We start from the raw sequence: 15,328 nt of genomic DNA, 5'->3' as shown, positions 1-15,328 counted from the left end.
GCAAGGGGAGCACGGCTGGGTCTGGGAAGGGACGCAAGGGGAGCATGGCTGGGTCTGGGAAGGGACGCAAGGGGAGCATGGCTGGGTCTGGGGAGGGACGCAAGGGGAGCATGGCTGGGTCTGGGGAGGGAGGCAAGGGGAGCAGGGCTGGGTCTGGGGAGGGACGCAAGGGGAGCAGGGCTGGGTCTGGGAAGGGACGCAAGGGGAGCACGGCTGGGTCTGGGGAGGGACGCAAGGGGAGCACGGCTGGGTCTGGGGAGGGACGCAAGGGGAGCACGGCTGGGTCTGGGGAGGGACGCAAAGGGAGCACGGTTGGGTCTGGGGAGGGACGCAAGGGGAGAACGGCTGGGTCTGGGGAGGGACGCAAGGGGAGCACGGCTGGGTCTGGGGAGGGACGCAAGGGGAGCACGGCTGGGTCTGGGGAGGGACGCAAGGGGAGCACGGCTGGGTCTGGGGAGGGACGCAGGGGAGCACGGCTGGGTCTGGGGAGGGACGCAAGGGGAGCACGGCTGGGTCTGGGGAGGGACGCAAGGGGAGCACGGCTGGGTCTGGGGAGGGACGCAAGGGGAGCACGGCTGGGTCTGGGGAGGGACGCAAAGGGAGCACGGTTGGGTCTGGGGAGGGACGCAAGGGGAGCACGGCTGGGTCTGGGGAGGGACGCAAGGGGAGCACGGCTGGGTCTGGGGGGGACACAAGGGGAGCACGGCTGGGTCTGGGGAGGGACGCAAGGGGAGCACGGCTGGGTCTGGGGGGGACACAAGGGGAGCACGGCTGGGTCTGGGGAGGGACGCAAAGGGAGCACGGTTGGGTCTGGGGAGGGACGCAAGGGGAGCACGGCTGGGTCTGGGGAGGGACGCAAGGGGAGCACGGCTGGGTCTGGGGAGGGACGCAAGGGGAGCACGGCTGGGTCTGGGGGGGACACAAGGGGAGCACGGCTGGGTCTGGGGAGGGACGCAAGGGGAGCACGGCTGGGTCTGGGGAGGGACGCAAGGGGAGCACGGCTGGGTCTGGGGAGGGACGCAAGGGGAGCATGGCTGAGTCTGGGGAGGGACGCAAGGGGAGCACGGCTGGGTCTGGGGAGGGACGCAGGGGAGCACGGCTGGGTCTGGGGGGGATACAAGGGGAGCATTTTCTTGGCTGCTACGCCTCAGCGTAGAACCTTGAGCACTCGTGTTTGGGGCTCCAAGATTATTGGCGCCAGAGATCAAGCTACAGGCCCCACTTCCCGGCCAGCAAATGCACATTAGACCATCGTATGTTTCCACATTTATCTGCCTCAGTGACACACACAAACCCTCTCAGAAAGACACACGCTAATTACCCTCGGGTCGTTAATGCCTGTGATTCTCTCTTCAGGTCTGTCTAACACCAGGAAGGCAGCCAGGTTGGCAGTGTAAGAAGCCACAATGATCATAGCAAAGCCAGCCCACACCATGCCAAGGATACGAGCAGAGAAGCTCCGGGGAGCACCTGAGGGGGGAAGGCGAAAGAGTTAGGAGCAAAGATGCAGCTCCATGTGTGTCAGCAAGTAGAGACTGCCAGAGCAGACAGGTACCCGGCGGGACACCATGGATCTGATACCCAGGGATGGAAAACAATCCCCCTTGTCTTGTCTGAACTACCACTGTCCGACCTGTCTCCACAGGGCATTATGGGGGTCACATGGCTGACTCCAGGCACCATTCTGTGACTGTCAGGGCACAGGTGTAAAGGGAGGACACAGGTCCAGTTTGCTGTATTGCTTCCCAGTACGGAAGCCCCACACTTCCCCTCTGCCAGGGAGGCAAACAGCTCGGCCCTGGAAATGATTGTCCTTGGTCAGTAGTGCCTCCAAACAGACAGGTCAGCTCTTGCCTGAGTGGAGAATTGGTCAGTGACATGGTGAGCCATGGTGGGACCGTGTCTCAGCCCGTGTGGAAGAGAAACCGATTGTCTTGGTGTGACAGCAGCTCCTTCCTCAGGAACTGCTTACACAGCAGAGAGAGTTCATGGCTAAAGGGGGGCCAGGCCAATGACTGAGTGGGAGGCCCCCAGTAACAGTGGGTGCTGTAAGCAGAGGTGATGTGTCTTCAGCAGAGGCACTCGTCCTTCTGAGTCAGCAGTGAGCCAGTGCCCCCACATGGTACAACTGAAGGTGCCATGTCCTCACCACCCATGGTCACTGAAGATCCCCTGGCATGTTTTTGTACTAGGAGCAGGCATGTTAGGCCAGAATGCAAAGACCGTAAGAACATAAGAACGGCCAGACTGCGTCAGACCAAGGGTCCATCTAGCCCAGTGTCCTGTCTTCCAACAGTGGCCAATGCCAGGTGCCCCAGAGGGAGTGAACAGCACAGGCGATCATCCCATGTCATCTACTCCCAGCTTCTGGTACTCAGAGATTTAGGGACACCCAGAGCATAGAGTCGCATCCCTGACCATCTTGGCTAATAGCCATTGATGGACTATCCGCCATGACCAAAGCTGTCATTTGGCCAGGACACTGGGCCGATCTAAATCCCACCTGCAGTTTCCACTGAAGCAGGTAACACCTCTCACCCTACTGGGTGACCTGCTGGCTGTGCTCCTGCTGGACCGTGGGATGGAGAGACCCTGTGCACGTTGCACATGGGAGCCCTGAGCCTTTACGGATTATTAGCCTCCTATGTGAGAGCTTCTCCGGCCTGTTCATTGTAGGAAACAGTGCAGTGCGGCCAGGCTGCCCTCCCCTGGGACATTACACGGCTCTCCAGTTCCCCTTTGGAAGCAGGCTGGGCTGCTCAGGACCTCTCACCTCCCTGGCTCCCTCTCTCCTCAGCTGGCCAGCATGCAGGGAGCTCGAACCCTGCTCGGGAAACGTCTGAGCTTCAGAGAGCACCAGCGCCTCCTAAAGCCCAGTGTTCCCCACAGGTGTGCGCTGAAACGTGGGTATCGAGCCCCCGGCCAGTGTATTACAGCAGACTGCAGCATGCGGGCAGGGACCCAGCTGGTCTGGGAGCAGTCTGCCTCCACCCTGTCCCTCTGGGCACCCTACTGGAGGGACTCCCAGAGCTCATGAGAGCTGCTGCTGGTCAGAAGAGTTCATCAGCTCAGCTACAGTGCTCCAGGGTGGCTGCCTGGACAGAGAGCAGCAGCCCATTGATACAGCTTAACTCAAGGAGTACAGATCCCTCTGGTCACAGAGCTCCCAGCCTGGATTTAGCAGAGGGCCCCTACCTGAGGGGGGCTCAGCAGTGGGGCCAGGAGCAGAGAGGGAGACACACCCAGGAAGGACTTGGTGCTGCCCCTCTGAGATGCTGCCACTCCAAAAGAGGGGAAGATGGATATGAAGCTCCCCCAGCATATTGGACTGGTGTCTCCCTCAGATCGGAGATGAAGCAACTGGGCCTGCTACTCCAAGGGCCCTGATGTGTGCTAATGCCTTCTCAGTTCGTAGCATTTAAAGCAAGAAGGGACCACTCTGATCATCTAGTCTAACCTCCTGTATACGACAGCCCATTGAGGTTCCCCGAATTAACTCGTCTTGAACTCGAGCAGATCTTACCTTCTCCGATCCCAGAGTTCAGCAGCACTCCCCAAGAGAACCACATGGCCGAGGAGAGGGTCAGTGCGTCTTCCTCCTCTTCCTCACTGTTCACTTTGAACCGGCCAAACGGGCTGAAAAACAGGGCCAACCACTTTGCTGGCACACACCGCCCCAGGCACCCCCAGTGCTGTCCAGCATGTCCCATTCCCATGGCTGCTCCCCAATGCTCCCACACCGGGACCACACCCTGAAGCTGACTTTGGCATCTCCAGCCCAAACACAACTGCGCCCCATGGACCACAACCTCCTCCTGCAACATCACACAACCACCTCCCGCTTCCCAGGCCTTCCCTGCACAGGTAGTTCTTCCCACTCCCATCCATTGGCGTCCCATTGCCGGGGGCATCTCCTCAGCATGGACCTGTCCCATTCCTGCAGCTCCCTAAAGCTTCCCCCAGAGCAGTGGGGCTCCCATCACAGGCATGTCTGCACTGATCTGATTTAGCCAGTCATGCTGCTACGTCGCCAGCCTCTGGGCCCATGAAGAGAAAATCCTAAAAATCAAAATCGGCTCACAGCCCATTGAGAACTTGCAAGGTATGAATGGACTCAGGTCCCACATCAATTGTAGGAGAGCCTGGTGCCCACGGGTCCGGGGCTGTCTGGAGAGGTGGGAGTCACACTGCATGAAGGGCTGGACATGTAGCCTCTTGGGGAAATAAGGGAAGCAAATTCCAGAGTCCCCCCAGTCTGCCCTGGCCTGAACCCCCAGGTTTAACTCTAGGGGCTAGTAGCTGGGCATCTAGACTGTCACTGGGCCAAGGGTCAGGTTCCCACGTGTCCAGGAGCCAATCACTATAGATTCATGGCACCCAGAGCCACCCAGGAGCCAGCGCAGTCCATGGAGCCTTGGTTTAAGACGCTCCCTAGAGCTAACACTGCAGCGCTAGCGCTCGCCAACAGGCCTCGGGGAGCCCGTGTAGAGCGTGTGTCAGTAACCCAGCTAGAGTCTCCTCCCTGTCCCCTCCCCACACACACACACGCCCCCACCCTCACCCAAACGTCAGTTACCTGAACCGGTCTAAGAGATATAACATCACGGCCACCACATGCACCGAGAGTCCCACCAGCAGCCACAGCGTGCTCTGGAAAGGCTGCATGAACGAGTCGAGGGTGCTGCGGGGGATTTCCTAGCACGGAGGGAGGAGAGGGAAGGAGCATTGGCACCTGGCAGGAAAGAGTCGTTTGGGAAACCAAATCCCTGCCAATCCACCGCTCTGGCAGCCCCCTGCATCCAGCCCTGCCTCCCTCCCCGTCCTCTGCTTTGACCTGTTCCTGCAGGCGGGGGCTTGTAGTCACTGCTTGAAAGGGGAGGCTCCAGAGACACTTTACCGTCATTCCGCCCCCAAGGGAGATTAGCCTCCACCCAACAAAGAGAGTCCAGGGGCCATGTCCATTCTCCAGCCCGCAAGGGTTTAGTTTCCTTCTTAAAAGAGAGGATTCAAAGACTGTGTTTTGCAAAGTGGTTAGAAACTTTGCTTTGCCCTGGTGCCAACACTGGAGAGCAGGGAATGGAGGAGGGGGAATAACTTTGGGAGGGCAGGAGAGTTTGGGAGCTGGACCTTCTCCTGGTCCAGAGGGAAGTAGGGAGATGACCTGGCTCCATAGCCAATAAGACCGTCATGGAGGGGTTCAGCTGCAGCATGGGGAGGTACATGGGGGTGGGCAGGGTTGCCAGGTGTCAGGTTTTTGACCGACTGCCCAGTCAAAAAGGGACCTTGGCGGCTCCAGTCAGCACCGCCGACTGGGCTGCTAAAAGTCCGGTCGGTGGTGCTGCAGGGCTCAGGCAGGCTAGTCCCTACCTCTCCTGGCACTGCACTGCGCCCCGGAAGTGGCCAGCAGGTCTGGCTCCTAGGCGGGGATGCCATGGGGCTCCGTGCACTGCCCCCGTCCTGAGCACCGGCTCCACACTCTCATTGGCTGTGGTTCCCGGCCAATGAGAACTGGGGGGCGGTGCCTGCGGGCAAGAGCAACATGTGGAACCTCGTGGCCCCCCACCTAGGAGATGGACCTGCTGGCTGCTTCCGGGGCACAGCATGGTGCCCCAGGACAGGGAGGAAGCCTGCCTTAGCCCCACTGCGCCACTGACCGGGAGCCACCCAAGGTAACCCCACGCCCCCAACCCTGAGCCCCAAACCCCTGTCCCAGCCCTGAGCCCCCCCAAACCTGGAGCCCCCTCCTGTACCCCAAACCCCTCATCCCTGGCCCCACCCAAGAGTCTGTACCTCCACCCCAGAGCCCTCACCCCTTGCCCCAGCTCAGAGCCCCCTCCCACACCCTGAACCCCTCATCCCTGGCCCCATCCCAGAGTCCTCACCCCCCCCTGCACCCCAACCCCCTGCATCAACCTGCAGTCCCCTCCCACACTTCAAATCCCTCAGCCCCGGCCCCACCCCAGAGCTTGCACCCCCAACGCAGAGCCCTCACCCCCTCCTGTACCCCAACCCCTTGCTTCAACCCACAGCCCACTCCTGCACCCCAAATCCCTCATTTCTGGCCCCACCCCAGAGCCCGCACCCCTAGTTAGAGCCCTCACCCCCTCCCACACCTCAACCCCCTGCTCCAGCCTGGTGAAAATGAGTGAGGGTGAGGGAGAGCGAGCCACCGAGGGAGGGGGAATGTAGTGAGTGGGGGCGGGGCCTCAGGGAAGGGGCGGGGTTGGGGTGTTCGGTTTTGTGCAATTAGAAAGCTGGCAACCCTAGGGAGGGAAGGAGGATGAGCAGGCCGGTGGTTACAACCCTTATGTTCATTCATTGCTTAGCAGTAAGTGACCCACCCAGTGCCCAGGGCGCTGTCCCGTCGTGCTTAATAAATCACCTGTAAAGACCATCACTACCAATGAGACAGCCAAGGCACGCAGCTCACACGCCAGCAAATACAGGGGGCAGGGAGTGCAGGGAGGGGACGGGGTCTAATGCTGGGGCCTAGAGTGACCGTAATGAAAACTACCAGTGGGGAAAGTCTCCAGGTAGTGCTTAAAACTGGGGGAAGGAGAGCAGAGTCCCACCCCCTGGAGTCACCGCCCCCAACCGACCAACAGGAGCTGGAGTCTGCACTGCTAAGGGCCTTGAAACCCGCGGGGCCACGGACCCAGTATGAAATGCGGGGTTGGTGTACCATGGTTCCAGCCCGCCCAGTAAACGTGGGATGGACTCAGGAGCAGGGGAGGGTCCTGGGAGGCCTTGGATGGGGAGGAAGCAGCCTGGGGCAGGGATGGATGAGAGGCCTGGGGCAGGAAGAGACGTGGGGCTGAGGTGGAGGTTTTGTCCAGAGGCACTCATTAGCTGGGGCTGCCTGGGTGCGGGGAGGGAACCCACCGTCCGTCTCGGCCTGTCTGAGGGACATGTCTGCTGGCACTAGCTGCACCGGCCCTCACCTTCTTCACCAGGATGGTGAGACCCTGGTACTTGAAGGGCTTGGAGAATTCGATGTACTGCGCACGCTCATTGTTGATGGTGAGGGGGGCCACGATCATGTCTGCCTGGCCGCTCAGGAGCTCCCCCATCATCCCGTTCCACTCCTTCTTATTGCTGTTATTGACCTGCAAGAGCCGGCAGCGAGGGTCAGCCCCACTCTGCGGCTGACCCCGAGGTGCCAACACCTCCACAGGCAGCATCAGCTCAATCAACCTCTCCCACCGACCCGGGGCTCAGGCTCCTCACGGCCACCCCAGCTGCTGCTGACAGCTGCCCATATAACGTTTCTCCTGCGTCAACACAGGGCAAAGGGACATGTCCAAACTCACCCGCTCCTGTGTGCCAAATTTACCATCAGCAACCAGGTGAACTTCGTAGGTGAAATTCATCACCCCTGCAAGTCTGATCAGCAGGTCGATGCAGAAGCCGTAGCAGCACAGCGACACGGTGGGGCGGCCTGCAGAGGGGAGCAGGGATGCGGGACGGTTATGCAGCACCACAAAGATTGCAGAGAATTCAGCATAGCAGTGCCTAACCCAGCAGAACCTAGTGAGCCCATGCGACGGACTGGGAGACCCGTGGCTGCGAATTAGTGAGCTAACGAACAAGTTTGCTAACAGCAAAGGGAAAGCATCCGCCCTGTGCCACGGGGAATAGTGAGGAAATAGTTCCAAGTGCTCCAGTAAATGTTCTGCCATGTATTTTGCCAGCGTGAAGAAGTCACAACAATGAGACCTCACTACAACCCTGTGCTCAGACATGAGAAACACCCAGATGTGTTTTACTTGCGGTTTATGTGTGCAGTGAATTAGCAAGGTTAATACCCTATTGGCTGTACAGGAAACCTGTCAATGCCACTGAAATGCATTCACCTCTGGGGTGGAACACAGTGGATGTTTAACAGCCCACAGCAACACTGTTCAACAGTTCAGGATAGAAAATGAAGGAGAACACAGTGTTCAACTCAAGGAATTTAGGAAGGCAAAGTAACGTCCCACGTTGGAATTTACTGCCATGGGAGAACAAAGGAAGGAGTCAGTGAGTAAGAGAGAGAAAGGCACGAGGAGAGTCAGAGAGAAGGGAAGAAAGGAGAAGAGAGGAATGCAGGAGAGACCTGCATGGGGGCTGCATCTCTCTATGCCGGGGTGTCTGAGATTCCCAACACCCACATGGCAATGGAGAGGAGCTGAGTGGGGTGCTCTCTGGCCTGCCCAGCGGCTCAGATATTTTCCAGGGGGCTGCTCCCTTTAAAGGTCTGCAGGCCGCAGAGCAGGATTGGGCTCCCTCACTTTTTGATGTGAGTTGCTGCTGTATGTTTATTCACTGGAAGAACAGTTACCTGGGATGGTCTCATTGGGTCCAGTGCAAAAGACCTTTTTCACGGGGTCTCCATTGATGGTAATTTCTTCCTTACATGTTCCATCGGCTTGTGTTGCTTTCACGTACACAAAGGGCTCTTGGTGAATTGTCACAATCTGTGGAGGAAGCAGAAATGCCCGTTTGCCTCAGAGACTGAGCCTGTGCCAGGGGCCTTCTCATTCCCCAAGGGGGTGTGGGATACACACCATGCCCCAGCAAAACACAAACTGTCTGGATTACTCAGTGTAGCTCGTTCGTGGCAAGGATCCCACGGTGCCCATCACCCATAATGGAGTCACCTTCCCTAAAGCAAGGCTCAGCCGAGAGAGCAGGCTGTGATGGGCTTTGAAAGTTAGGGCAGGAAGTGTTTGTTGAAGGGGTCAGAGGTCACAGAGGCAAGGGCAGCTCCAGGCACCAGTGCACCAAGCGTGTGCCTGGGGCGGCAAGCCGCAGGGGGCGCTGTGAGGGCGGCAGTCAGGCTGCCTTCAGCGGCACGCCTGCGGGAGGTCCGCCGGTCCCGCGGTTTCAGCAGCAATTCGGCGGCGGGTACACCGAAGGCGCCGGACTGGCAGACCTCCCGCAGGCGTGCCGCCGAATCCGCGTTACCAGCGGACCTCCTTCAGACGCGCCACCGAAAGCCGCCTGACTGCCGTGCTTGGGGCGGCAAAATACATAGAGCCGCCCCTGCGCAGAGGGAAGGCTCAAATGCATAATGATAATAATATAATCCTCCCCCCACCCAGCTCTCCCGCAGCACTTCTCCCACGTGGATTTCAAAGCACATTACAAATGAGGCTAATACCATTACCCCCGTTTTACACATGGGAAACTGAGGCATAGAAGGAGGCACAGTAACGTATTCAGGGTCACCCAACAGGCCAGTGGCAGAACCAGAAAGAGCACCCAGGTGTCCTGCATCCCAGGCCAGTGCTCTGTCCAGTAGGTCACCCCAGCTCAAGCTAAACCGAATCCCCTTTAACTTTGACCTAGGAACTGGGCCAGAGAGCCCCGCTCAGGGCCCCATTTACAAACAGACAACGCGACCCTGAATGAGTCTGGGCCTGCCCCTCATTTACAAGCCCCTGGATGCTGCTGTGCCAGGGCGGGGCTTGACAGTGCATAGACGTGCTTTCGTGTAACTTCACGCACTCCCACGGTACGGCCCCTTGACGCTGCTGGTGCAGCATAAAGAGGCTTTTTAGTGTCACTGAGACTCAGTCCTGCCCCAAGGCCAGGAGACACGTGAGATGAGCTACCAGTGGCTCCATCTCACCCAGCTGAGACATTTGCTGGTACCTTCAATTTGGTTGACATTTGATAGCCCGCAGGTTTCTCTGTCTCTCCCCCCGGCCAGATGATCTTCCGGTCATTGGGCAGGACCTGCGAGGGTCACCGAGAGGAGAGAGAGACATCAGATGCCTGGTGCAGGCTCTGCCCCTCCATCCACAGCTCTCCCTGGAGGAACATACGTACATGGCTGCCATTGTAAACCCCAACTTGAACCAGTTTCCGGTTCTGCAGGTTCATGATGCTGTAATTGGCGAATTTCCTGTCCCCATCTTCATTGAACTCCACTCTCCCGGTCACGCCCTCGGTGTACTTGCACGACATCAACACTCTACAAAGAAGACCCCCGTTTAGGTCCCAGTACAAGTTTCTTCATCTGCTCCCCTCCCAGAACACAGGGCAGCAGGGCGGCTGAGAGCTCAGGGAGAGGACAGCCTGGCTATGTGGGGAAGAGGTTTGGTAGCTAGGGGATTGGACCCTTCTTTAGTCAATGAGATAAAAGTTGTGGATCTGTTTTCCCTAGACTAGAGAGGCCCCAGCAGCTTGCAATGAGCTCAGGAACTACCCCTGAGTTTCCAAACTCATGGAGCCCTGAGCTCGGCAGGTTTTACTTTGTGAACTGATCAGTGGAGCAGACACAACAGATGGAAACGAACCAGACAACGTGAGCCAGCATGGGACACCGGGCACTGAATGAATAGCAAGAGAGGGAGGCTACAAATTCACTTCTTCTCCCAAGCAAGAGTGAGTCTCACCAAGATGAGATCCTGCAGAGCAACTGAGCTCCAGGGCACCCAGATCCCAGCCTGCAGGTCTCCCAAGTGCCACAGCGCCGAAGAGCACGCCCAGGGCCTCCCCGATCAAATGACCAGCCCAGGGGTAAAGCTACAGACTGATGAACAAAGCTACTTTGCACGCACAGTGCACAATTTTCTAAAACTCTTACGTTTTCTACATGAAAACCATTTGCCCCAATTCTATTCACTTCTCCTCAGTGGGGGCTAGTCCCATGTGATGTTTCAAGCTGACATGCTATTGTGCTCTACACCAGTACAAAATTAAATAAAAGTTGCTGGCATTTTTTTTTTACCATGAACAAGATTATGCTTCTATTTGTTTCATTCCCTATTGGTGCAAAACTGACAGGACAGTGTGTTGCTCAGACTTGGCAAATGGATTTTCCATATTCACCAAAAGGAAAGCGAATTCCTTGGAAAATGATCATCTGAAAATAGCTGATCGGAATAGCAGTGGTTGTGCACATTCCCCAGTTTCCTGCAGTGGTCGCTGTTGCTGTTAATTATTCTGCACAGATTTACTTTCCATCCTGAGTGACGGAATCATGTAGATTTAAAAAAATTTTAAAAATGAAGTATCAATTCAAATCCCCTCCCCTCTCTCCTCAGTGGATTAATTCACCAGCAGAATTAGCATGAGAACCCAGGGAGGCTGACGCCTAGTCCTGTGCTCCAACCACTAGGTTACACTGCCCCTTCAAACATTTGGGGAATTTGGGGCACTCATAATCCAGTTCCTACCCAGAGTAATGATTGGTAATAAATAACCAAACAAGGTGTGCAGGGCTGGGGTGTCGGGGGAGCCCAGGTACCTCTTGAAAAGAGGGCCAGTCTTCCAGATGTTGGTGTTCCCAACGCAGCCTCTCGGGGGGTCCGTGATATTCTCCTTCTCGAATAAGTCATGCACTGCCTGAGCCACCACTGCGACAGCATCGCTGATGTGAGCTGACTCGTTCTTCCCGTTAATGAGCTGCAAACCAATCACCCCTGGAGCAAACAGAGAGCACGGCGCAGGTCAGAGAACCCCAGGCAGACATGCCCTCCCGGCAGGTCCTTCTCGCCAGCACTGGACTAAGAGCCATGGAGCCCCTGACCCTGTCCGTCAGCTGGCAGAGTTCCAATGAACTCTGGACCATGGGGGACCCGCTCCCTACAAACCTTGGTGCTGAGGAGGGCAGGAGTTAGGCTCTAGCTGGGGCTACCTGATTGCCAGCTTCCGTCTGTCGGAAGGCACTTTGCTCCTTCGCTATGTGTTATGGGGAGCACACGGGGAATCAGACGGCAGGCAGGCAGCAGGAGGGGTAGACAGTGCATGTGGAAGACCCAGCACTGAAGCTGAAACCCAGCGTAAGAGGCATTTTGAACTGGAGTGGGTGTTTGCTCTGGGCAAGGGGGAGTGAATCTGGGAGTGATCTCCGCTAAAGCTGTTGTTCTTCCCCTGGAAGCAGTCAGAGAAATAAGCTTGGTTAGCGACAATTTGAACGCAGGGCTGCAATTAGACTGACTGCAACACAAAGCAACTCTAATGCCAGTGAATTAGCTTCCCCATCCGCAGTGTCCTTTTAGCTGAGTCCCCTCCTGCAAAGTGCGTAATGCACTGGACTGCTGCTATTGCAACATGCTCTCGGGGTGCAGCCAGGCACTATACGAGGTTGCTTTTGCAACATCACACATGACCTTTGAGAAAGAACATACTCTCAAGATTTCGTTCTGAGTCCCGAGTTCCTCCTCCTGCCTGGGACTGGCTTTCTAATCCACCCTCTCTTTTCCTTTTTACAGAGAAGCAGGCTTTTTTGGATGCTTTATGGACACTATGAAGGCTTTTTGGAAATCTCTGCGAGCTGTGGCTTTATAAGAATGGTCATCCTGGGTTGGACCAACGGTCCTTCTGGCCCAGTATCCTGTCTTCCGAGGTGCCCCAGAGGGAATGAGCAGAACAGGGAATCACCAAGTGATCCATCCCCTGTCGCCCATTCCCATGCAAAACAATTCCCGTTTGGCTTAGTCTCTGCTCCTGAAGAATTTCAGAGAGTGGGAGCTCAGCTCCAGGATGCATGTTGCTATTAGGAGGACGGTCTCAGCTTTGCTAAAACTCTTCCTGAGCATAATGCTACTCTGGCCCAGGTGCTACCCTCACTGCAACTACCTGACATAACATTGAAGGAGGCCAAGTGCAGTTTTGCAAAAAATGCTGTCGAGTTCCTAGGGCATGACAGCGCTCAGGGTTTCTAGGGCATTCTCTGCCAGCCCATGGTATGGAAGCGACACTGAACGGCTGCGAGCTGTCGCTCCGTTACCATTACCTGCTGATCACAGCGGCTGAGGTTCGTGCCTTGGCCTAGCTTAATACACAGGTGGCTATGCTTTGCCCAGTGTTAGTACCCTTGCCAAGCCACTGGGAGATTTAACCCGGGGCCAGGGCCAGTTGGTTTGGACCAAAGAAGCAAAGCAGGATTTTAAAACCCTGTGTCAAGCCCTGTCGGGTCCAATCCTGAGCTTATTTTGATCCATGGAAGCCCAGAGTGGTTCAAACGGATGCATTCAATCAGCGCCTGGGCACAGTTCTGCTCGAGGAGGGATGGCATCCCATACTCTCACCCCAACAGACACACACTATCCCCAGACTGAACTATAGTTCTTGGCAATGGTGTTTGCTATTATATGCTTCAAGGTTTACGTAGTGAGAAGACATTTCACCTTTGAAACTGACCATTTGCCTATTCCAGGCCTCTGTCATAAGGCAATTGATCTACTGCGTGTGAGGCTGCAGTGGTGGGTATTCAGCTGCAGCAGTGTGACTTTGATTTGGTACATCTCAAAGGAAGATGGAATACACTTGCCCATGATCTTTCGAGAAATTCTGCTGGCTTGGCACCCTCGTATGCAGAAATAGCAGAGCACGTCGTATGCTGTTGACTGAAAGGGATGTCACTGACTCAGGGAGGACCGCTGATGCCATCTTCAACTGTGCAAGGTGAGATGTGCTGTACAAGGAGGTTGGCCAGACCCCGTCCTTAGCACAACTTGTCTACAAAATTCACTCTGAGCTCCCAGGGAAGACATGTGCTCCACAATGTATCTTATACAGAGAAGCCCGAGTGATCGTCCCTGCAGTGTTGTGACAAGCAATCCTGGATATGGCTCATGGAGGACATTTGGGGATGATCAAAGATGAAGGAACTTCCGCAGAGTTATGCTCGGCGGCCAGGGCTGCCCTCAGACACGTACAGAACTATTCTTCCTCCGGCACCTTTGAAACCGGTAGTTGCAGACAGACCATGGCAGACAATTGCAGTGGCCCCTCAGTTGCACTGCATGGCTACACACTATTGACTGTTATAGATTAGTACTTTGCTCCATCGCATTCATAATTTCACAAGGCATCTCAGAGGAGCTCATTTCTTGCCTAACCATGTTATTCATTACGTTTGGTCTACCAGAGTGCTTTCTTTCAGATAATTGGACACTTTTTGTATCCAGAGAATTTGAGGTCTTTCTGATGAGTATTGGTACAGTACATTATAAATCTGCTGTGTCCCATACCCAAGGAATAGAAGAGTGGAGAGACTGCATGGGACTCTGGGAAAGCATGTATTTCACATACTGGAGGAATGTCAAAATACCCCCTTCCCTGTTGCATTAAGTTGTGCTTTATATGATATTTGGAGTACATCCATGAAGGTATTGGAGAAACCCTGTTCTATTGGCTCTTCAATCAACCTATGAGGACCAAGTTGTCTGTGCTGATGAAAAGGTTTATCCCACTCCTCTGCCATCCTCGAAGCTAACTGATGTGTCTAGGAAACATGTGAGTTTCAACAAGAGTATCTATGCAAGACTCCATGCGTTCTATCCTGGACAAGGAATATATGTTAGGGGAGGGTCTGGAAGCGTTTTCAATACTTGTGGCATGATCTTGAGAGCTTCAGGGTACAAAGTGTGGCAAGTTTACTACAGGGAGAACTCATTGTTAACCAGTGAGATGTACTGCCTAGTGAAGGGGAACAGACAGGGAAGAGGACATGGCCAGTTGTGGAAGTTGGAGAGAAGGGAAGGAAATTGAGATGACTGGTGTATGTTGCCTCTGTGTGTGTGTGTGTGTGTGTGTGTGTTTTGCTGCTGCTGCTGCTGCTTCTTTTGTGTTTGTTTGGTGGCGTTGGGATTGCTGTTCTGGGGTGCATCAGCGGGTAACATCGTTAACAACAGGAAGTAACGAGCTGGTTGTTTTCTCAGAATGTTCTGTGACCGCCATGACAGCGCTCAGAGCAATGTCTCCTCTCTGGTCACGCCTCTTGAACCCAGGAGTCCTAGTTAAAGGCCAAGATCCCATTGCACTGCACATGCAATAAACATGAGCCCAGAGAAGTGGAGGTAAGTACCGTCAGGGGCGTATCGCAGGGCATTGCCAGATATCTCTCTCTCCCCCACCAGCCACACGTATCCGGAGCCCGTCATATTGAGCATGGCTGCCGATCTGTACACTGTGGCGGCGTCATCCTCACTGAAAAGAGACAAAAGAAAATGACAGTGATGAGTCTCTCTCGAGCTCCTCATGTACCAGCTGCCTCCCTTTCCCCTGCTCCGGTTCAGACCCAGCAGGCCGCGGCAGAATGGGCAGAACGAAACCTCCTGACACAGCAGAGAGAATTCCCTGTGGGGCTGGGATTCATGAGAGCAGGGTGCAGGCCAGAGACCAAAGGCAGAGGCTTAGCTGTGATTGGGAAGTCTCCCCCAGTCCAGCAATGTGTGTCACAGCTAGGCCACGGTGACATGAGCGTTTGCTGAGTGGGGACAGACAGAGGGATTGAAGATAGGTCCAGATACAGGACCCTGTTCTGGAAATGCCGGTGACAGTGTGAGGGGTGATCAGCCCAAGCAGATGGACTCCCAGGGCTGAACGAACC

The 15,328-nt window shown here is 55.7% G+C and overlaps 1 protein-coding gene across 25 annotated transcripts in view; it reads right to left on the bottom strand.

Moving 5' to 3' along the window:
- Positions 1-15,328, bottom strand: part of GRIN1 (glutamate ionotropic receptor NMDA type subunit 1) — a 72,170-nt gene that overhangs the window by 18,677 nt on the left and 38,165 nt on the right. For all 25 annotated transcript variants that reach the window (XR_254845.4, XR_254846.4, XR_010593715.1 and 22 more), the window contains 10 exons: positions 14,804-14,925; positions 11,237-11,411; positions 9,814-9,958; positions 9,637-9,720; positions 8,321-8,456; positions 7,311-7,438; positions 6,942-7,106; positions 4,577-4,695; positions 3,524-3,636; positions 1,322-1,470 (listed from right to left, as the gene is read on the bottom strand). Coding sequence is in view for 8 of the 25 variants with exons in the window: in XM_005282306.4 (XP_005282363.1) it covers positions 1,322-1,470; positions 3,524-3,636; positions 4,577-4,695; positions 6,942-7,106; positions 7,311-7,438; positions 8,321-8,456; positions 9,637-9,720; positions 9,814-9,958; positions 11,237-11,411; positions 14,804-14,925 (1,336 nt within the window). In the remaining 17 variants the exon portion in view is untranslated. The remainder of the gene's footprint in view (positions 1-1,321; positions 1,471-3,523; positions 3,637-4,576; positions 4,696-6,941; positions 7,107-7,310; positions 7,439-8,320; positions 8,457-9,636; positions 9,721-9,813; positions 9,959-11,236; positions 11,412-14,803; positions 14,926-15,328) is intronic.

The sequence above is a fragment of the Chrysemys picta genome, chromosome 18 (genome assembly GCF_011386835.1).
Source record: "Chrysemys picta bellii isolate R12L10 chromosome 18, ASM1138683v2, whole genome shotgun sequence".
Lineage (NCBI taxonomy): Eukaryota > Metazoa > Chordata > Testudines > Emydidae > Chrysemys > Chrysemys picta.
Note: the sequence above shows the minus strand (reverse complement) of the source record. Positions and strands in the feature narration are given on the sequence as shown.